Raw genomic sequence first — 23937 nt, 5'->3', positions numbered from 1 at the left:
AAAATAGTCAGTTAAAAATGGTATCTGTGATGCATGAATTTATCAAAAATTTTCCTTCACAGTGACAGAAAAAGAGAAAACTAATATATCAGGCAGCACAATGCAGAATTACACCGTTGAGCATCTGAAATCAGCTGAAAGGGGTGTTGCAAAGAGATTTGTCTGCGGTTTAGTATTAGATTCAGCAAAGCTCATAATCTGTTAAATTCAAAGAGAAGGTCATCTGCCACATTTGTTAAGAGACAATTTTACCTCCTCGCATCTTTCATCTGATTTGCATGCATATATTCATTTGACGCAAACAAGAAACAAGCAGCTCTTGATTTTTTCTGTCAAGGATCCTGTTTAAATGCTGTACCTACTTTAATGTAAAAACCGTAAGAGGTGCAGCATTGCAATGTGTCAGGATTAGAACAACTCAAATGAACAAATTGTACTTTAAACCCAGTTCATTTAATGATTCATTGCACATTCAGAACAAGAAAAATACCTCATATACCCACAAGCAAAATCAAAAGTCTCAGCACAAATGTTCACAATGACGAACAGAAACAGCCTAATATTTCAGTCCGATCGTCCTGATGTGTTTCAGCTGGGTTTGGGTGAATGGTGTTTGGTGAATAATGTAGATCACATCACAAATTAAATGCATTGATATGAGCCATTACTCTATATGAGTGAAATAACATGCATCTACCGCAAGAACATACTCACTTGTGCTGTCTTAAGGTGCGATCACGAAATTTCGTGTGAAAAAAAGGTCCAGTTTCAACACGGCTCACACAGAAGTCACTTTCAAACCAGCGCATAAAATTCATTTGACCACCTTTTTTGCATTGGAATGACTGGCTTGTGCTTGCAAAATTTTGTCAAGCAATGGTAAACATGACCGCACTCTTTAAATAAAGGGTCGATTTGTGTTGATACTATCCATAAGCTGAACACAGCATTGAATGATGCAAACAGCATTCACATAGTTCTCTGATGTGCATTGCATTTACAGGTGAAACGCTGTACAAAAAAGTGCTGTCCGTGCGCTGACTTTGAGCATTAACAGGTAATACACTTGGTTATTTTGTATATATACAGTACAATCTGTTTTTTTATTTGAGAGGTGTGTCTAGACGCTGTGAAATCGGTTTAGAGTTTAATGTCATTGTGCTTGCTAGCAAAACAGGACTGGTCCCTTTAGGAGTCACTTGAGGTTCACTGAATTGTTAATTGTGCATCTTGCTGCATGATTACACAGACGAGCCAATTAAGCCCAAGCAAAGAAGAGTTATGATGTCATCTTATGCGCGTTGTTGTGTTGCACTAATAGGCTCAGTGAGCCTGCAGGAAATCATTTCAGAGCTGATATTTTTTCAAGAGCTCCGACTGCCACATGTACTTCCTCTCCGGAAAGCGTGCTGGAATTTTAATCCGTCGGAAGTCCTGGATGCATTTCTCCAGCTCCTGCTCTGGGGTCAGCTTCTCCTTGGCCGGTTTCCTCTTCCCTGCCATGACGTCACGTGGCCCCGTGGTCCGCACACGAAGCAGATCAGTTCTCCTGGGAATTGGGGTCGGACCCTTTTTCACCGGCCGGTCCAAAGTCTGGATGTTGGTCTGGCGGGTGACCGGACGCACGATGACCGTTTCCTGGGGAGAGCTAGCTTCTGATTGGGACTCAGAACAGGAAGTGGAGAGCTCGTTGAAGGAAGTGCCGCTCTCACCCTCGCGCTCGCTCTTGTGACTCTTGCAGCAGCAGTCGCAGTGAGAAGAAGACCATCCGGATGGGCCACCTTAAAAACACAAAGCCACAAAACCCACAAATGTCAACCGAGCACAAAAAAACAGCCAAAATGATAACAGAAGTCAAATTATAAGTCATTTTGGAAGTCAATGCAATTTTGTTGTAGGTATCAGATTGCAGAGCGGCCCGTTCAGGAATCAGGATGTGTGAAACCTGATAACAAAGGTGAAAGAACTAAGGTGAAACAAAGATATTCTTCATTTCCCCTTATATTACTGCAGTTCAACCAATACAGATATTATAAATACTCCTCTAATGGCACAGATGTTTCTCATTTTACAGAAGTCGATGCTCATGCCACTATTTAAGTAGCCCAAAATGCACCATTTACTCAAAAGAAATGAAACTGAAACTTGGAAATAAAAAAACATCACGTGCATTTCGCACAGTGAAACCAAGTGTGCCGTACAAGTCCTGAAAAGTGAAGCACCCCCTGATGGCTGGATGCAGTATAGGTCATAAACTCCGCCTTCTCCATGTAATCTAATGGGATGTGAGACAAACTAAACAAATAACACTTTTTTCAAAGATGGTTTCTGTCATTTTAGGTAGTTTTTATCACGCTGATGTAAGATCAAGTGTTTGTTTTTTAAAATAAATTTGGGTTTAGTTATTTGATGCTATAAAAACAGGAGTGTGACGTCATGATTGACAGCTTCTCTGAGTGAAGTAGTCACTGAGGCGCCAACTGACTTTTTTTGGGATCTTCGGGAGAAGATTAGAGCTTTAACTTTAATTTCTACATTTCCATAACTGATTATTTCACACCGACATCATGAGTTGTTCTGCAGTAAATTGTACTAACCGATTCTGCAGGAGTGTGGGCGGGGCCTTGATACCGCGGCTCCATTTCATGCTCACTACTGCGCAAGATGTCAGCGCCATATTGGGACATTGGTGGCTTCACTTCTCTACAGTGAAGGTGCGTCGTCCATCTGTTTTTTTACAGTCTATGACTGAAACACATTCATATGTACGAGTGTAAGCTGGTCGTTTGGCACTGAGCAGTTTGACCTTATCAAGTTGACCTTATCAAAGACATAAAGAATCCATATTTAAATCACCATTTCAACTATATGTATTGATCTGTTTTGTGTTTTGGACAAAGAACTTTGCTAAAACCACAAAGGACTGAGTCCTTGTCTCAAATAGATAACAGTGTGCATCAACCCCTTTTGTTAACTGATGGATGTGCATGCATCAAAACAAACTATGACTGCACAGAAATATCCAAAGATCACAGCTGAATGAAGGGATGGGATGCCTTCAAATAAATTTACAATAAAGGTAGGGTAGAATTTTTTTTTATATACACTTTTTGTTATTGAAACTCTCTTCACATCCTGATAGCAATCAATAATAGAAGTGGTCTAAATATTAAAACACGTACACATATTTTCTGTGGAAGTCTGAGGACCAAAAAAAATGTCCGAATGCAATGATAGGATGTCCTATCTGCCTGTCAACATATGTATTTCCATTCCTCCGCACACCTGCTCGCGCAGACATCACACATCATCAGCACGTTTCACAAGACTATGCAGAGTTAAGACAGACAACAAACAGACAGCAGCCACCTTTTACAGTTCCTCCTGAACCAAAACAACAAGCTTGTTCACGCCATAACTACCATAATTACGAGATGGAAACCCATAAAGTTCTACCCAGAGCTATTCACATCCTCAGACTCTGATGCATTTCTATGTCAACACTATCAATGCCGAAATTAATCTGCAGCAGTCAGGTGGTACAACTAGAGCTTTGTAAGTTGTTTACGTTCATTATTGTTGTAATGTTATGTGCTTTGAGACATGAGGTAATTTAACACCATCTCTCATGACACTTTGCAGACTCCGCTCTGGCTGTATGCATGAGGGTTGTAAGGTTTTCACAACAAAACCTGCCCAGTTGCTACTCAAAACTAGCCGAAAACTAGCCTAATCGCATTTCAGGGGGGGTCCGCCGGTAAAAATTGCATTCCGGGAGGTAAAATCCGCATTTTTGGCAGGGTTCCCCTGGTAAAATTCACATTTCAGGGGCTAAATATCATGTTATTTGGGGTCGCTTCAACCCGCAGGACATGAAAAATAACTCGGAGCAACGTGTTCAAGGAGCCTAATTCCGCGGGAAAACCACGGACTTGGCAACACTGGTGCGTGTTTGTGTGTTTTGGAGGAGGTGTGGCTTCATAGAGATCTCATGTTTTCAAAGCTAGCTTGCTATTGCTAGCCTCTCCGAAATTGCCTACCCTACCTTTAATGCTTGAGTGAGAAGCTGAGCTCTAAAAACAGTATTAGAGAAACACACTCCTCTTGAATTTCTGTTTAAAATAAATTTCTGAAAATCAAATGTTTTCTTCATCTTTGAAGCACTCTGTGAAACTGTAAATGTATGACATCCTGTTCACCTTCACTGGCAGACCGCAAACCAACCTCTAGCTATTCTGTTTCCTGGCAGGGATGTACTGGCCCCATGTATCACCGGCCCTCGAGCCCAGATGTCTCCTTCAGTTCATGGACACAAATCACCTCCCACTCCAGTGAAAAAAAAAAAACTCTGTGAACGTGTACGGGTCATATTTCATGTCAAAATCAATGCACGAAATATTTTGTATGAAGAAAATGATCATTTTTCAAGAACATTAAAATTCTCATTTCTGTAATGCATAAAAAAATTTATTAATTAATTAGTAAAGAATTTATACATCTTTATTGTAATGCAAAAAGAAAATTAAATGTAAATTAATAAATAAATAGTAAAGAATGTATACACCATTATTAAAATGAATGTTTTAGAGCATTAAAATTATCATTACTGTAATACAAATACAAGCATAAATAAAATAAATAGTAATGCAAAAGTAAAGAAATACAAACATAAATAAAAAATAAATAGTAATGCAAATGTAAATAAATACAAGCATAAATAACAAAAAAATAGTAAAGAAGTTAATCATTGTGGTATTAAAATTAAACATTAGTTAAGACCACTAAAAATGTTAATAAAATAAATAGATAAATAGTTTTGCAATACATGTGCATCTGTGGCAAAAAATTTAAAAAAAAAAATCTTTTTAAACATGAAAAACTTTTCAAGTACAGTAATGATAATTTATATTGTACAATTTAAAGCAAAAAAAAAAAAAGTATATTTTTTTTATGCATAATTTAATTACTTATGTTTGTTCCTTTAATTTGGGGAATTAAATTTAACCTGGACATTACATTGAGAGAGACACCAACCCAAATCAAAGTATGTGCATGAGATTGCACATGTGTGTATATAATCGCTGCTGTGTTTTCTCATTCCAAACTCTGTGTGGTTTTGAGAACACGTATCTATAGCTTGACAGAGGCTTGATAAAATAAGTCTGACATTTTCTCTCAGGGGGTCACCATATCTCCATCTTCCTGTTATTGGTGTTTCTCTTTCTTTCACTCATGTATAGAATTTCAACCCTTTTCCCATCAGCTTGCCATACTATTAAAAAGAATGATCACCAATTAAGCATCATCTGTATTTTACATCTGAGTATCATAATTAGCTAAACACGATTCTCAGAGGCAATAATTTGTGTTCATTGTGTCTCCAAAGCAGCTAATTTATCCTGATTAATAACAAAATCATTCAACTGAGCTACAAATACATTTTACAGAATGCAATAACAGGCTAATTGAAGGCAGTGTGATTGCTAGTGGCCTTCTAATGGGAATCCATGAATCTGACACCAGAACATTTCCCTGCATAACAAATAAACCAGGTTCGCCTCTGTCCATCGCTCATCTTCACCTCTCTTTTCCTGCAGCATATGAAGAGGCTTTTATTGAAGGATCGTTGCAAAATGGATGGTGCAGCCTGATGGGACCACAAGTCAAGAACGGAGGCGAGCAACAATAACGCTGACATAAAAAAAAAAACAAGCTGGGTTGAAACTGCTCCTCAGCTTGCTGTGCTACTCGTTTATATGAAAACTCACATTTCCCAAACAGTCTGTAAAGATCTGCATTCCACAATCGTCTCTTATTGGCATTACTGTAAGGGGTAAATATCAAATGGCCTTGGTCAGCAGGACATTAGGCTAATCTGGTGCTGTTTACCATTAATACTCACCAAGCTTATGGCTGCAGTATCTATCAGACAAGAAATTGATTGCATTTTGCTGTATCCACCCCATCCTCTGTCTTCAGATCTCCAACCGACTACAGAGAAGCAAACGGCTGCCCAGATCATATTGCAGGCCCATTACAGTCGGGGAGTTAAATCAGTTACCGTATGTGAGTGCATTCTCATGAATTACACAAGCTTGAGAGATGCATTTGGCACCAGGCTTGAGCGGAGACAATCTCATCACAAGGGGCATCCACCCACCAGTGTCTACCCACAATGCATTGTGTCTAAATGCCTGAGAGTGCTTCAGATCGGAATTCTCCCGAGCAGTGTGCCTGGTGTAATGTGTTTGCTAGCACCAGAGCGGAGCTCAGACAGCAATCCTAAAAATAGTGTGACGCACATCTATGCATTTTTAATTAACGCTCAATCTTGTAGCAGCTGATGCTAATCATAGGGGCGGCAACTAATGTATTTGTGTTTATGACCTGCAGCTGTAATGCTTCCTGTGTTTGCGTGCATTAAAGTTTGGAGAGATGTTTAACTACTAAATACTATTAATTATGGATTATGTCTACTGGAAATCACAAGGCCTATAAGAATACAAACCCATTATGTCCGGTTCACAAATCAGATTTCTTTGCATTGTTTTTCAATCAGATTACATTGAGAACATAAAGATTTATTTTAAAGGGGACCTATAATATCCCATTTGCGAGATGTAATATAAGTCTCTGGTGTCTCCAGAATGTGTCTGTGAAGTTTCAGCTCAAAACACCCCACAGATCATTTATTATAGCTTGTCAAATTTGCCCCTATTTGGGTGTGAGCAAAAACACACTGTTTTTGTGTGCGTCCCTTTAAATGCAAATGAGCTGCTGCTCCCGGACCCCTTTCCAGAAGAGGGCGGAGCTTTAACAGCTCGTGCTTCGGTTGCTCGACAACAACAAAGCTGGAGAATCTCACACAGCCATGATTTCACTTTTTTAACTTTAGTTAGTGTGTAATGTTGCTGTTTGAGCATAAACAACATCTGCAAAGTTACGACGCTCAAAATTCAATGCAAAGGGAGATATTTTCTTTTACAGAAATCGCTTTTTAAGGACTACAACGAGCTTCTTCCCGGATGGGTGATATCACTAACCCTAAAATTTACATAAACCCCGCCCCCGAGAACACGCAACAAAGGGGGCAAGGCCACTACAAGTAGAGTGTTGTTGACATGCCGTCATTTTACACCGGACTGCTTCACAAATGAGGGTCAATTCAACGCTGGATTTGCACAAAAGATTAACATGACGGCACATGCTAGTGGATGAGTTGAATCAACTCCACAGCAACTACATAAATTTATCCACTAACCATTCAATAACGTCTAAAATTTGTAACTTCTTCCTGAGTCTCTCCATCAGTGTCGACTCCGGTTTGAACAATGTAAGGCTGAACACCGTTACTGACAATCCTCATTTTGGCTGCGTGAGATTCTCCAGCTTTGTTGTTGTTGAGCAACCGAAGCGTGAGCTGTTAAAGCTCCGCCCTCTTCTGGAAAGGGGGCGGGGAGCAGCAGCTCATTTACATTTAAAGGGACACACACAAAAACGGTGTGTTTTTGCTCACACCCAAATAGGGGCAAATTTGACAAGCTATAATAAATGATCTGTGGGGTATTTTGAGCTGAAACTTCACAGACACATTCTGGGGACACCAGAGACTTATATTACATCTTGTGAAAGGGGCATAATAGGTCCACTTTAATGAATTCCAATCATTTGTAAATAGGGCATGCGTTCATGCTCATTCACAATTAGCATCCCAGCCTATGAATTACAACTATGCAAATTACGTGTCCAGGAATCTTCTGGACTCCCTTGTCAGAATTTGGCTCCAGTATATTGCATAAATGCTAAAGAGACTAACTGGCCATATGCCTAACAATAAATAATTAATTAACGTGTGTCGGCCAAAGCATTTTTAGCCAGTTTAAAAAAATGCCAGACGCTCTTCTGAAAACAGCCAGCTGGGGGCGATTGAGAGTGGTATGGAGACGGAGCATTTTTTTCCAGCTGAGAAGCTTTGGTTGAATAAGAATGCAGTAACCAGCAATATTAACTTCTCCATTGGTGTTCAGTCGTTGTACAAGTAGGATGATTAGTCGGTGTAGTTTTTGTCGGCTTTACAAACGATTTAAACAAAAAATGAATTCTGCTCGTGTTACATGAATGAGGCCCATTGTCTGGTATTTTGTTTCTGTTTATCTTTCAAAGCTGTCACGTTTGTTTTTGGTTGACCTTTTTTTGGGGACTTGCCTATCTAACGCATCCTGACAGCACTCTCATTTCTATTCTTTTCTCTTTTTTTTTTTGGACTGAACTTAATGAAAACTTAAAACATCTTGTTCTCCTGCCCGGCGATGGTCCTCAAGGGAGGTTTCAGGACTTTGTCAAGCTAGTGCTCTTATGGGGTTGTCTCCGGTTTCAACTTGGGTGAAGTAGAGGACAATATGCGTTACAGCATTGCGTTACTTAAAACGTAACTAATTCTGTTACTTGGTTATTTAAGTAATGTGTTGCATTACGTTTGTTACTTTTTCTCACCTGAGCTTGCTTGTTTTTAATAACAAAAAAGAAAAGAAAAAAAAGATAACTTTAGTTTAGGGTCCAGTTCTCACTATTAAGTTGCATGCATATTACTAGGATATTGGTGGTTTATTAGTACTTATAAAGCACATATTAATGCCTTATTCTGCATGACCTTATTCTACACCCCTTAATCTATCCAATACCTAAACTTAACGACTACCTTACTAACTATTAATAAGCAGTAATTAGGAGTTTATTGAGGCAAAAGTCATAGTTAATAGTGACTTGTAGATTTCAAATAAAGACTGAAAGAGTTGTCGGAAGAGTAGTGATGGTGACGGTATCATGCGACCGTAATGTCGTTTTTATAGCCTGAAGATTATCGTGATGAACAATGCATGTAAGAATCATGAACTTTTGTTGGTCACAGCTTATTTTCTGCAATAATCAAAAGCCAATGTAAAATCCCATTGGCTTTTTGTCGAGGGAACCAGACTGATGCTAACCTCTGAGTTGGCCTACAAAAATGCATCATCACTCCATCATTCTAGCTATAGGTTAACAGTTTGCTCATTTGATTCAGTTATATTTAAAATGTATGAAAGATGTGCTAATAAAATAACCTATAAAAGTGGGGGAATACAATTTTCTTTTGGGCTGTGTGGATCAGCTTCAAATATAGGGTCTATCTACAAACAGCTAAAGGAAAAAATAAATATTCTCAGCTCTTGAAAAATGACTGAGTCGAGCCGTCCATTTTGGTATGCCAAGAAAGTCAACCAATCATACTCACCACAACCCTGCAGGCATTTCTGGATTTGAGCTATTTCCACACACACATACACACACACACACACGCATACAGGTCTCAGCTCGGTTTGCACAATACAATGATAACCATCAATTTTACTGAGATAGAAATAAAATCCCTTCAGCAGGTACAGGTCTTTCTGCACACTCAGCTTTTGTGGCTCTGGCCTTAGATCATAAAAAAGACCTCTTAATTTTCAACAGAATGCTTTGATATGGGAAATTAGCAAAGGAATCTCTCTGCACATGAAGGCTTGTTAATGAGAATGAGACCGCTGATACCGATCCTGAATTCTGGAAGCCTGTGCCATATTTTTATTCTATGAAAAACTGCAGATCAACGCTAAATCAACACCAGTTCAACATGTACTGTATGATGCTGATAAACTCAGAGGTCTTTGGAAATATGCATTTTGCCCAGGACTAAAGTCCCTCCCTTATAGTTTTGAGCTTGTGCCTGAGGTTTGATAATGTTTATGTGCTTGTTAATATACAAAGTAGGCCAATTCTGTTCTTGCGGGGGAGCGGTCTTAGAAGACTCATCTTTGCAGATGAAAAGAGCTTGTATCTAAAGCCCTATTTGGACGGGACTAGTTTTCTAAACAACATTTGTGTTACAATTCTTATCACTCGATGTCTGTCATTTCATGTACCGATCTGGACGGGACTAACATCATCTCCGTGTTTATCACAGAGATGGGAGTGTGTGAGTTCTGGATGTGGGCGTTACAGAAGCTCACGTGCTGTATTAACATGCATCATCTATGACGTATATATCTTTTAATCCATTATTTATTAATGTAATTTTTATTTATTATTAAAACCCTATTTAAGTAAACTTCACGAGTTGTACAAGTGGCTGTTTATAATAAACCCATAAATCTAGTATCTTTCTTATTTGACACTGAAATTAAAATTTGCCGCCTTTACAATTTCCGCAATTTGGCTCTATTTGTTAGTTTTATCATTTATTCTTTCATCAGATACTATCCATATTGAAGTGAAATGAAAGTATACAGCGGCAACCTTCCATTCTCTCTCTTGAATCCAACACGGAAGTGACTTAAACTGCAATTCATCGACTGGCCACTAGAGACAGGCTCCAAAAGGGAGTCAATCCCATAGACCCCCCATGTTAAAATGCCCAACTTTACAGCAGAAAAAAATATGTTTACAGCCTGGTACAAAAAGTGGTTTTGGTCTATATAGCTAATTTTGCCCTTCATGACAACTGTGAGGGGGGTGAATTTTTTTATACCTCATCTGTTTTAATTCTATTAAGCTTTAAAGTTCTGCATAATTAAGGGCGTGGCCACTTGAGTGACAGGCGGATTGCCGCTGCAGTCACTACTAGCCGTTTGTCTGCTGTCTGTTAGCCGCCATGTCACCTCAGCTAATTCCAGCCGCTGAACTTGGCATTGTCCGTCAGATTTACTACAGTGACAATGGCTGGAGAATATGCCTCTCAAGACACCACAAAATCCGACGGCACTGCTTGGATATTATAACTAAAACTGCTGCACTATTTTGAAAAATATACTTCGGACACGGGTTCATATGTTTGTGAGAGTCTAATATATACAATCGGTGCTCAGATTGCATAATTTCTTGAAGATCGATGATAGAGAGCAGATCGTTCAGAAGAAATATGACGCAAACAATGGACAATATATCAATATTTCATGGATTTAATGCTTTTGTTGGATGTTTTTAATGGACATTTTACCCAAGTGCGATGGATTGGATTCATCTCACAATCGCTATTTCATAACAAAGGTATGAAGTCCCATTTTTTAATTTTGCTTGTTGTCATTTGCACGCCCGACACAAATTACAATATTACTGTTGCTTGAGTATCTATATCGTAAAACAGACACCGTAGATTGACGGTAAACTCTTAGAACTTTCAAATTTGTTATCTTTATTAATATTTTAGATAGTTTCTAAGATAGATAGCCTGAGCTAACTTGATCACGTCGAGCTACGAGGACGTGGTTTCAGCAACCAGGCACCTCAGCTCCACCCACGTCCCGCCTCTTTGCCCATTTTCGGTTATCCGGGAGTGACGCGCGGTGATGCCAAGATGGCGACGGCCGGCTCCACCCATTTTGGGCTTCAAAAATGCTCTTCAGAACCTACGGGTGACGTCACGGACACTACGTCCATGTTTTATACAGTCTATGGTTATGTCCCACACACGCTTGAAGAGGTTGACCAGTCACAACACACTGGTCCAACCGACCAATCAGAGCACATTGTGCTTTTCAGAAGGAGGGGCTTCATAGAGACAGGAACTAAACAGAGCGTTACTGACAGACTGGGAAGAGAGGAGCTGCAACAATGTCAAATATGTGAAAAATCAAGACTTGGAAAAAGGGTTTAATAGGTCCCCTTTAATACATTTAGGACAAGTAATGCCATTCGCAGTCTCCAAGTCTGCATTCCAGAGGCTTTGTGCTGGAAAATTACAGACAATGTGACAATTTCATCCTCTGACTGATGTTGACATGAGCTGCAATCTCCTTCTTTGTTGAAGGCAGTCATGCGTGTCTGTGGCAAAGAAGTGCCTGACAGACAGATTGGAGAGCCCAGATCATCTCAATGCAGTCATGACCCCCACTGAAGAGCTGTTGAGGTTTAATAAGACCATAGAAAGAGATGACATAGACCCTGTCATTACTACAGTGGTTCCTTTTGAGATGTGGAGAAAGAAAAATTTCACAGTGTCATGGAGATAAAACAGTGAAGGAGAGCAGGAATAATACTAAAGAAGAGCAACTGCTGTGAAATTCACACTGTGATGTAATGTCAAGTCTTTGGGTGAGAGTGTAAAACATTTTTGGTACTTGCAATGTATATAAACTAACAATCCAGACACGCTTCCTCGTATGCTATTATTAATATTTTGTACACTATAGAAATTCTTTCAACCAATTTTATGATGTGTATCCTGAAATGCTTTTTAAACAGCAGGCTATTGAAGAAAACTGGACACATTTCCTTCATTATGTGGTACAACTAAATGAGCACTGTAATCGATTACAAAAAATTTTCTTAATTGATTGCATATAATATTATCATTTGTAAACATAGATATATATTTATATATATTATATTTATATAGATTGTTAAAGCCGGCATTAAATGGAAGTTGCAATAGTGTCCCTATTGTGATGTATATCCAAGTGAAACAGCTTGTCAAATAAGAACAAATGTAGGGCGGGGCTTGATTTTGTACATGGGGAATTGATTGGATGGTTGTGGTTTGCTGTTGCTGTGATGTCATGTGAGTTACAGGTTGCCCCGCCCTCAGACCAGTAAACACATTATCAGAGAAGAGATGTCACTGCAAAAGGGAGGGGGAGTTATTTTGTTTCAAGATAAAAAAAAACAATAATAATGGTCACAGATAAATCATTCATAGTTTAATAAATACTGAAATATTCCATTATAATTAGAACTTGTCGATTTTCATTTCATGGTGACTTCAAAGATAGACTTCAAATAATGTGATCTCTAATTGACTATATGCACGGCTACTTCCTGGTTGTCGTTAAGCCAGCTTGGGCATTTTCGGTGAACTGTTACCTGATCATTCTGTACTCACTGTACATCGACACAAAACCATCAGTGGTTGACTTTTTAATGTTGTATTCATATTTTAATGCAGTTATCACATTTACCTAATTTGACAATAAACCAGTTTTATTGATTGCGAATAAAGACGAAGCTATTGGGACCGTTTAAGAAATGCCGTGTCTGCACTTCAAATGTTATTTTTAATGTAATGACCACAACCATTATTTGTTCATCCTTCTGAGATTGTCCCCATTTGTAAAACTGAACGATTCAAAATGTAGGAAAGCCAACATTTGATAGAAAACACTTATTTAAAAATAAAAAAAGACATTAATTACCACTATAACCAGCAGGTGGCGGCAGAGTAGCATTTATTTGCGCATATATTAGACATTTCCTGTAATAGTTTTTCCACTCGCTTTTGAATAAATATTAAACATTATAAAATAACTAGGTTTAAAAATACATTTTGTCAAAGTTAAGTATGAAGTACTCACAAAATCTCATGAAAAACAATAACTTTTCTTGTGAATGAATTACACAGAAAGTGAGCACGGCGCTCTCCCTTTGTAATCACAGCAGCTGTCAGTCAGTGCAAGATCAATGTTTTTGGCACACTTGTGAAAACTCACACACGCAAGTGTGAAAACTGATGGTTGAATTAAATTTAGCCGAGGAGGAACACTGGGGTACGTCTTTATTTATTTATTTTTTATGTCGTTTTACAATTGAATAGCTATATTAATACTATGCCTGACTATTTAAGTAACTATATTTTGATTATAAACTAAGTATTACACTATTAACACACCAGCAAGTGACATTTCACCGGAAGTTTTCCAGCTGGCTTAAATTATTGCGGAAGTTCTAAAGAACGCTCCGTGCATGGTAGGTCTGTAGGTCACATGACAGTGAAAACAGGAAGAAGTCTCTATTGCATTCATACAACACACATTATATAGAACATACTTTTTTAGCGCTCACAAAGTAAGTACTTATTTAAAAGAGAGTATGCCATTTTGGACGCAGCCTATATCTGTATCTTACAGTATGGGGCCTATTTTAACAATCTAAGCGCATGGTCTGAACTTAGGTGCACTTAGGGCGTGTCCGAATCCACTTTTGCTAGTTTAACGATGCAAAAAATGGTCGGCACGCCAGGCGCATGGTCCAAAAGGGTCGTACCTAGTCTCTTAATGAGTCATGGGTGTGTTTTGGGCATAACATGCAATAAACCAATCAGAGTGTCAGCTCCCATTCCCTTTAAAAGCCAGGTGTGCTCGCGCCATGGTGGATTCTCTATTTACATGGCGGAATATGACGAGTCAGTTTAAATACATGTGTGTATTGCCACGATTGATCAAATAATTAGCCAGTTTCATTCATCATTACTGCAAATAGGTAATTCTGATACATGCAATGACTGTCCATTATGACATGTAGATGTACACAATAATAATCTTTTTCATTGTAATCCTTTTATTTTCAATATTTGGCATGTTTGCGTGTAACAAGCTGTTGTGCACATTACTATAAGCGTGTTGTGCACATTATAGGTGCATATTACTAACGCGTCCTTTAAATAACAAAAAAAAAAAATACTGCACCATTGACTTTAGAGCAGGTTTTTGTTGGTCAATGGCGCAGTCGTTTTCAGTTGCCTCAAAATAGCAACACGCCAACAATGCACCTGAACACACTTCGTTTTCAGACCAGCACTCCCATAGGCGAACAGATGGGCATGAGTGCATTTGCTATTTAAACAACGTGGGCGCTGGACGTGAAAATGATAACTGCGTTGGGATGAAACTAGCAAAAAACACTTGCGTCGCACCTGGCGTCGCATTGTGGCCCTATATCTTACATCGAATTTTAGCCCCAAATCCCATATCAAAGCATCAACCCATAATTTCATAGTTTTCTTTGCAGAAATCTTTAACACACTTGATATGGCTGGATCTGCTGGGAAAACCACTTTCACACAGCTTTCTCGCTGTTCTCCATTTACTTTCCATTTCAGGTGGGCCAAGTGGCTCTTTCTGTACAGAGATGGGAACAGATTTGCCCCATCTCAACTCCCACAGTGGACACAGGAATCGTTTCCTGTGCCAGTTCAATAATGACAGTAAATCACTAGTGTTCACAGGAATAATAGAAACTGCATATTCACATGAGGATCTTAGAGGAAATGGCCAGAATGATATCTCTCTCTCTTACAATGCATGGTGCATTCGAACAAGCTTAGTTGCCCAGCTCGGAAACTGAGCGTTTCAAGTGCTGTGGGCCTAATACACTATATGGACCACATTAGATTACACCCCCACCCCCCCATCCCCCCACACACACACACACACACTCCACACTAACTTGTAATCTGCACTGGAATGGAAACAATGTGACGGGCCGCGTCATGATGTTGCATTACATTAAATGCACAATTATATATTGTGAGCTAAATTCTAGGTTTCAGATGTAAAGATAATTATGCATGCATGCTTTATGATGTAAAAACATGCCATAAATCATCAGTATTCTTTGGCAACAAAGAAGGTGACCTTAAGAAACATCTAATAGCTTTTTAATTGGAAAACTTTCAAGCTGGCTTGTGATGTAGATAATTAGCTATATTGTTTTGCTCCATAATGTTCAAAAGAATAAGGCTCACCCATTTGAATAGAGACTGTTACTGACAATGATAAACTAAACTTTTTTCTAAATATTTCATAAGTTATTCTTATTGTATTCATTTTCGGGAGAAGAAACAAGTCTTATTTTATATATTCTGGGCTGTTCATCATTAATGTGCAATGTGTGTAGAATTTAAAATGCATATTTTTCAGAGTCCTGACAACAGGTTGAAATTTAGGGTCAAAATGGAATGCCATAACTGATGCAGGCAATAAATAAAAAGCGGGAAAAGTCAGTAAATTAGTTCCGTCTGAATGCAGCTATGAAATGTGGCTATGTGTGAGATGTGTGATGCTCATGCAATTTATTTTTCTGCCTACAAGAAGTCACTGTGGCTGTGATCATTGTCCATTAATCACGACTTTTAATTAATGCAAAGACAAAACTGAGCAGTTGGTACAAATAATTAAAAAAAAAATGTCAAGGGCAACCTGCAGCACATTTTTAACTAGAATGGGTTGAGATGGTGATAAAGTACATAAGAAAGAGGATGAGTGAGTAAGCGACAAAGAAAAATAAGCTTGTACTGAAAAACAGAGAAAAAGCAGCCCTATTGACCGCAAATGATATATTACCGATCCCTTGGGCGGTCTAAATTGGTAAAAATGTGTCATGTGGGTGATGTTCTGAGAAGTAACAGCACAAGATAAGGCAGTGAGGCCTGTAAAAAGCAACTGGTTCATTTACCAGGGGATTCGAGAGCAAACTAATTCAGAAGAGAAACAAGAATCTACCAATCATGCAGTAAACTGAACAGTGAAAATATGACATTTCAACCATTATGTGAAATGCATCTACCTACATTATAATTTTATCTTGTTATCTGATTTGACAGATGTCTCAAGACAGTTTAATGCAGGTGCATTTCACATTCACCATCAAATTTTAGAGCAACTTTAAATGCAAAATAATATATAATTATTTGCATCTTTTAAATTACATTGAACAATTGCTTAACGCTGAAGTACAAATCACACATTAGTCATCATCGACCCACCCTCATATCTCTCCAAATCATATCTCTTTTTTTCTGTGGAAAAAAAATGTCAAACCTGCTTTTTTTCATTAAACAAAAATTCATGATGATCACTAGCTGTCAGGTTCATTTGTTTGGTTTATTAAAAGAAGTAATAGGTTAGGATTTAAAACCAGGTCCCCTTTCAGGTTAAATAAAATTTGTACTACTAGATTGTCAAATCTTACTCTAATATAAAGGAACAACTAAGTAGATTTTAATTCTTTTGTCATTTCTTATTTTGTCCATCTATGGGCACCAAGTGAACCAGCACTCCTGTCCTCTCAATAAAATAATATCATGACACCCCTCGTGAGTGGTGATTCTCCATTTTTTCTGAAATATCAGAATCAGTCTGCAACTATTTTATTTATGTGAAGTTTAATGTGAGTTTGTGGAGTTTTAGGTGATATATGTGATTAGATAATTTGTTTTTGATTGCCCTTTTAGACTTTTAGTAATTCTGTGTTTGCTTATGAATCTTTGAGAAATGCCATAAAATCTTATCTGCCATAAATTCAGCAATGATCTTATATTTAAATATAGCTGCAAACAGCAATTATGGGGTCAAACCGATTAAGGGCAGAAAAGTAAATATTTGTGGACATCTGTGATCATGAGGTTAGGATAAAGCTGTTTAAATTACATCAGTTAAAACACTTCTAACATAATAACATGGTTTATAACTTCTGAGCAGTAGGTGGCACTATGACGAAACTCTGCATGTACCTTCAAGTCATCCCTGTGATGACATGTACCAAGTTTCGTGTCAATACACAAAACATTTGCAAAGATACAGCCGCATATCCATTTTTCTGCACTCACAGTCAAATTTGTTGATGCAGTATAAATCAACGGTTGGGTCTATCAAAAATCTTTTGATAACTTTTTGTCATGAGTGTCTGTGGATGCCACATAACAAATTTCGTACAAATTAGACAAATTTTGTAGGAGGAGTTCGAAAATGTAGGTTTTGAATAAAATTCAATATGGCGGACAGTAAGTATGGTAAAATATGGCAAATTTGGTATCGGACTCGGCATAAGCCAACAAATCTAATGATGTAAATCAAATGACAATATGTTGAATTTTTCATCTGTTATAAGCATGAATTTTATTATATCTCTTGACCACTAGGGTGCGCTGACCTAAAACTATACAGGTCCTCGCAGAAAATGACCTTGATGAATCAAAGCGAGTTTCGTAATGATACATTAATGCGTTCTTAAAAACACAGCATTTTATGACAAAATTCAAAATGGCCGACCAAAGAAAATTGGATATCATTCAACTCGGCATGCCTCAAGGAATCTTCCATCGTCATGAGGACAAGGCATTCAAAAGTTATAAGCAAAAATAGCCATTTTTCCTATCTCTGCACCAGTAGGTGGCGCTGTGACGATACTGTGCATGTACCCCCAAGTCATGCCTGTAATGACACATACCAAGTTTGGAGTCAATACATCAAATCATTGCGAAGATACAGCATCAGATCCATTTTTGAGTGCTCGCCGTCAAATTTGTTGATGCGCTATAGGAGAACGGATCGGCCGATCAAAAATCTTTTAGTAACTTTTTGCCTGGATTGTGTGTAGATGCTACATACCAATTTCGTGCAAATTGGACAAACGCTGTAGGAGGAGTTCGGAAAAGTAGGTTTTTCGGAAAATTCAAAATGGCAGAAACATTTTCATGAAGGAAATGATGTCTTGAGTGCATTCGAATCAACATGAGTCATGGAATCAGAGGAAAAATTTTTTTTTTTTTTTTTTAACAGTTTCTAGGACTTACGCGTCAAAAGTAATGAGCATAAACATGAGTGAATCTTTAACCTGTTGGTGGTGCTAGAGGGTTTGAAGTAGAGACTCTGTGTGCCAAATTTCATAACTTTTTACCATACGGTTCTATGGGTTGCCATAGACTCAAGAGCGGAATAATAATAAGAAGAAAACTAACGATTTCAATAGGGGTCTTCGCCCCTTCGGGCACACTAATTCATTGAATTATTCATTCACTCAATTCAGTCAAATATGTTGAATCATTCAGGAATGAAACAAATGACTGTCCTTACAAGTGAGTCATTGAATCATTTACTTAATCAATTTGTTCAAAAACACTGATTCATTCTTGAATGAAACAAGAATGCTACAGTGTGAGACACAACAAATAATTCTGCTTGAAAAATGTACAAAGTAACTGCAATATTTTGTCTAAAATGTAAGTTATTCATCATAAAATTTGTACATCAGACTGAAAAAGAAAAAAAATGTAGGACGGGGACTTGGTTCAATGCATCGGTTGTTGATTGCATGTTCATATGTGGGTTTTGCACAGGGGTTTAAGTGAATATTCATTGAACTGTTCACTACTTCATTGGAGAAGTCCTACATACGTCAACCAAGAGAAGTCTGTTGTTTTCACAGTTGACATTTTAAACATTAAACTTTATGAGGTAAACATATGCACAGATGAATAGTTCACTATAAGATCTTTAAGATGCATTTAGAAAAAATTAGATTTAGCATGACTCCTCATATCTTTATTGTATATCTTGATTTGTCATCACAAGTCTTCCATTATGTGTGGGCTATGGGAGGGGCTGAATGCTGCAGTAATTACACTGATGACAGAGAACAAATCATTAAGCAGCCATATGTCCATTCGCCCCAAAAATCTTGTGACTGTCCTCCAGAAGCTCTCCGTTCCAGGCCCACTGTTTTTAGGTTTTCCAAGGGGACTCGTTTGGAATTAAGCACAAAGTGATTTTTAATTGGCCATATGCTGCAACATCTCTCTCATTTAAGACAAAGGCAAGTCAAGTGAACCACTAATGAAGGTAGGCGCTGGCGAACAATTATATCCAAATTGTATTTAAATACAATTTGGATATAAGAGAGAGAAAAAGAGGGTGAGAGAAGGGAGGGATGACATGACCATCAGATTACTGAAATATTCATACCACACTCCGTTCATATCCCTGAGAGCTATACTTGAGGGAATTCTCCACATCTGCATTGGCTCAAAAGCTTCTATCAATGTTCTTAGTGGAAAAACTAATATGCTACTTGAAGAAATGTGCATTTGTCACCAATAGAATTGAGCACAATTTATTCGAATTGATCAGGATATAATTGAACAAACTATATATGCCGCCTAGTGGTACTAAAGTGTGCAAACTCATGTTGTGCCTCTTAATCAAATACACTTTATCCTAAAGGTTTATAATTTGGATTTTCCTTAGCTGGAGCTGTTATATTCGATTCTGACTGGTTCAAAGTTCAATGGTCAAATGTTTCTGAATACCGAAGACAAAATAATTGATTTAGTCTTAAATCAATCATTCACTCTAAGAAATGCTGGGTTAAAAACAACCCAAGTTGGGTTGAAAATGGACAAACCCAGCGGTTGGGTTAAATATCTGCCCAACCTGCTGGGTAGTTTTATTTAACCCAACTATTGTTTAAAAATGACTATATGGTTGGCTTAAAATGAACCCAAAATAGGTTGGAAATTAAAAATCAGACACATAATTACTAGAGGCAACAATAATAATCAAAAGGCGAACATTTATTAATAAGCAATTTAACAAATATTTATTGTTTAATTATTATTCATTAAACTTATTAATAAATGTTAATTACTTTGGGTTCATTTTAAGCAAGCAATACAGTAATAGTTGGGTTAAATAAAACTGAAACATTTAACCCAACCGCTGGGTTTGTCCATTTTCAACCCAACCCAAGCATTTTTTAGAGTGTACTTATTAATAAATGTTCACCTTTTGATTATTATTGTTGCCCAGCAGGTTGGGCAAACATTTAACCCAACTGCTGGGTTAAAACAACCCAATCGCTGGGTTTCTCCATTTTCAACCCAACTTGGGTTGTTTTTAGCCCAGCGTTTTTAGAGAGTTGTTTAAATAACTGACAACAAACGATTATGATTTAGCGATAACCACTGACTAGCATTGTTGTTTACTGTACTTACGGTAGAAGACATACTCCGTGTTATTGGACCAGTTTCTGTCGTCTGTATGTCTGTTGTGAGGAGATGTGGTGAGTGATGAATTGCACGCGACGATGTGGAATCCGCTCTCCGCGAGCATATCAAACGCTCGCTCCAGGTGGCGAAACTTGAGGTAAAACTGGGAAGTGTATCGCTCAGGTGGCCGGTCAGGATCCCGGCTGTCGTTCAGCGTGTCCCCGAAAACTTCTTTAGCCAGACCGACCCTTCCGCAAATAAAGATTTTGGGTATTCCTCGAGGTTTTGGATCAGCGTCCCTTCCGAACGCGCACGAGCTCTTGTATCCCACCGTGAGGAAGCCGTAGCGCCGATCGCGCGCGTCCAGGTAAGACGCGGGAAACAACCTCTGATCGCTTCCCTGGGACGCTTCGTCAAAATCACTGTGAGTATAATCATCTGGTGTGAGGATTTTGACGAGCTCGGGCAGCTGGAAGAACTCAGCCTCCCGTTTCAGCCTCCCTTTCTCCGGGAAATAATCCGGCAGGACTACGTTCTTATCGCGGAGATAGTCCAACACATATCGAAACAGAAATCCGTCCCTGTCAATGAAGTAGCGTCCCTTGATGTCCTGCGCGAGGGCATTGGAAATGTCCTTTTTAGTGGAGAATAATTTACCCAGCAGTGAGTTTGGCACGCTGGTGAGGGTGGCATGGCGTGTGTAGTACACCTGTCCACCTACATTGAGCTCCACCACATCTGAAGAGCAACTCTGAGCACATCCACTGTCCTTGGGCGTTTGATAAGTCCTGCAATTTTCAGTCAGTGCCATTTTGGCGTTGCACACTTCAAAAAATGAAAAAGCGAAGACGCAAAAGTTTTTGATTTGTGTTTGCCTGAGCAAAAAGTCAAGAGGAACATAACCTGCACACTCTTTAACAGACCTTCACAGTCCATTATGTTAACATCTCTGAGACCTGCAGAGTGTGTTTATAAAAGTATAAATGTATCAAAATGAGGCTTCTTCTACAAATGCAACTGGGCGTCTATTGCCAGATGATATATCTGAACACATATCTCCTGTTATTTATAATAACGTAGAAATAGAAGAGCTCTCACCCATGGGAACCAATTGTGCAGCTCATGTAACCTCCAGCTGAAAATCCAAAAATAAGTTCTGCTTATAAAAAATGAAAAACTGCACCAGCCAAGACAGCTTCAACTTCTTTCTCTGTCATGAAATCCTGTCCGTTCAGAACAGTTAGTCTACATGTATCTGGCACCCACCCAGCATTTCTCGAGTTGAAAAGGATGGTGCGTTGGGAAGTTTGAGCATCCTTACTCTCCAGAGCATCAGCAGCGTAGTGCGAATGAATGCAGCGTGCTGAGAGAGGCTTTGGACGGGGGAGGGAGACCATTCTTAGGGAGATGAGCCTTACATCATCTTAAAGGAAAATGACAGCTGGAAAGATACAAGCATTGCACCCTGCTTCTCCACAATTACAAATATGCTCATGCAATTATTGTGCTCGATAAGAACATGGAATGCTTAGGCTGCGATATGTGTTTTAGTTAAAGTGGTTGAGCTCAAATCCCACATGGCTTCCTAGAGATCTGAAAAATGCTGGGTTAAAACAACCCAAGTTGGGTTGAAAATGGACAAACCCAGCGATTGGGTTGTTTTAACCCAGCAGGTTGGCAAACATTTAACCCAACTGCTGGGTTAAAACAAGTAGTTTTATTTAGCCCAACTATTGTTTAAAAATTACTGTATCGCTTGCTTAAAATGAACCCGAAGTGTGTTGGAAATTAACATTTATTAACATGTTTCATAAATGAACATTTATTAATAAGTTTAATTAATAATAATTAAACAATAAACATTGTTGTTTATGGGTTGTTTTTAACCCAGCATTTTTTAGAGTGTATCTTTGGTGAGTTTTAGGGGACCTCAGTGTACACATGTTTCAGGACCACGGACAGATCCGCACAAACTTGGTTCCAGTTGGCTTACTGCACTCTAAAAAATACTGGGTTAAAAAGAACCCAAGTTGGGTTGAAAATGGACAAAGCCGGCGATTGGGTTGTTTTAACCCAGCAGTTGGGTTAAATGTTTGCCCAACCTGCTGGGCAGTTTTATTTAACTCAACTATTGTTTAAAAATGACTATATGGCTGGATTAAAATGAACCCAAAATAGGTTGGAAATTAAATTTCAGTCACATAATTACTAGATGCAACAATAATAATCAAAAGGTGAACATTTATTAATAAGCAATTTAATAAATGTTTATTGTTTAATTATTATTCATTAAGCGTATTAATAAATGTTCATTTATTAAACATTGATAAATGTTAATTTCCAACATACTGTACTTTGGGTTCATTTTAAGCAAGCAATACAGTAAATTTTAAACAATAGTTGAGTTAAATAAAACTACCCAGCAGGTTGGGTAAACATTTAACCCAACCACTGGGTTAAAACAACCCAATTGCTGGGTTTGTCCATTTTCAACCCAACTCGGGTTGTTTTTAACCCAGCATTTTTTTTTTTAGTGTATAGTTTGCTTGTTAATAAATGTTCGCCTTTTGATTATTATTGTTGCCTCCAGTAATTATGTGTCAGATTTTTAGTTTCAAACCTATTTTGGGTTAATTTTGAGCCAGCCATATAGTAATTTTTTAACAATATTTGAGTTAAATAAAACTACCCAGCATTTTGGGCAAACATTTAACCCAACCACTGGGTTTGTGCATTTTCAACCCAACTTGGGTTGTTTTTAACCCAGCATTTTTTTAAAAGTGTTTGTTCACCCAAAAATGAAAATTCTGTCATTAATTACTCCCCCTCATGTCATTCCACACCCGTAAGACCTTCTTTCATCTTCGGAACACAAATTAAGATATTTTTGATGAAATCTGATGGCTCAATGAGGCCTCCATAGCCAGGCCTCACTGACAATCAATGCTTTTTGATGCCCAGAAAGCTACTAAAGACATATTTAAAACAGTTCATGTGACTACAGTGGATCAACCTTAATGTTACGAAGTGATGAGAATACTTTTTGTGCACCAAAAAAACAACAACAATGACTTTATTCGACAATATCTGGGGATGGGCGATTTCAAAACACTGCTTCATGAAGCTTTACGAATCTTTTGTTTCAAATCAGTGGTTCGGAGCGTGTATCAAAATACCAAAGTCACGCCCCCCAGTGGTGAAACATTGAAATTTCGAAACACTTATGACGTAACAAAGCCTCATTTACTGAAATCACATGACTTTGGCAGTTTGATACGCGCTCCGAACCACTGATTCGAAACAAAAGATTCATAAAGCTTCATTAAGCAGTGTTTTGAAATCGCCCATCACTAGATATTGTTGAATAAAGTTGTTATTTTGTTTTT

At 38.2% G+C, this 23937-nt stretch overlaps 1 protein-coding gene across 1 annotated transcript; it reads right to left on the bottom strand.

The window, feature by feature from the left end:
• Positions 1-431: 431 nt before the first annotated feature.
• On the bottom strand, positions 432-22032 carry kctd16a (potassium channel tetramerization domain containing 16a). The gene is made up of 2 exons (XM_051861073.1): positions 20558-22032; positions 432-1781 (listed from the first exon to the last, which is right to left on the bottom strand). The coding sequence occupies exons 1-2, from the start codon at positions 21360-21362 to the stop codon at positions 1348-1350; spliced, it is 1239 nt and encodes a 412-aa protein (XP_051717033.1). The 5' UTR covers positions 21363-22032; the 3' UTR covers positions 432-1347.
• Between the last annotated feature and the right edge of the window lie 1905 nt (positions 22033-23937).

This window comes from Ctenopharyngodon idella, chromosome 14, assembly GCF_019924925.1.
Source record: "Ctenopharyngodon idella isolate HZGC_01 chromosome 14, HZGC01, whole genome shotgun sequence".
Lineage (NCBI taxonomy): Eukaryota > Metazoa > Chordata > Actinopteri > Cypriniformes > Xenocyprididae > Ctenopharyngodon > Ctenopharyngodon idella.
This window is presented reverse-complemented; position numbering and strand designations above follow the sequence as displayed.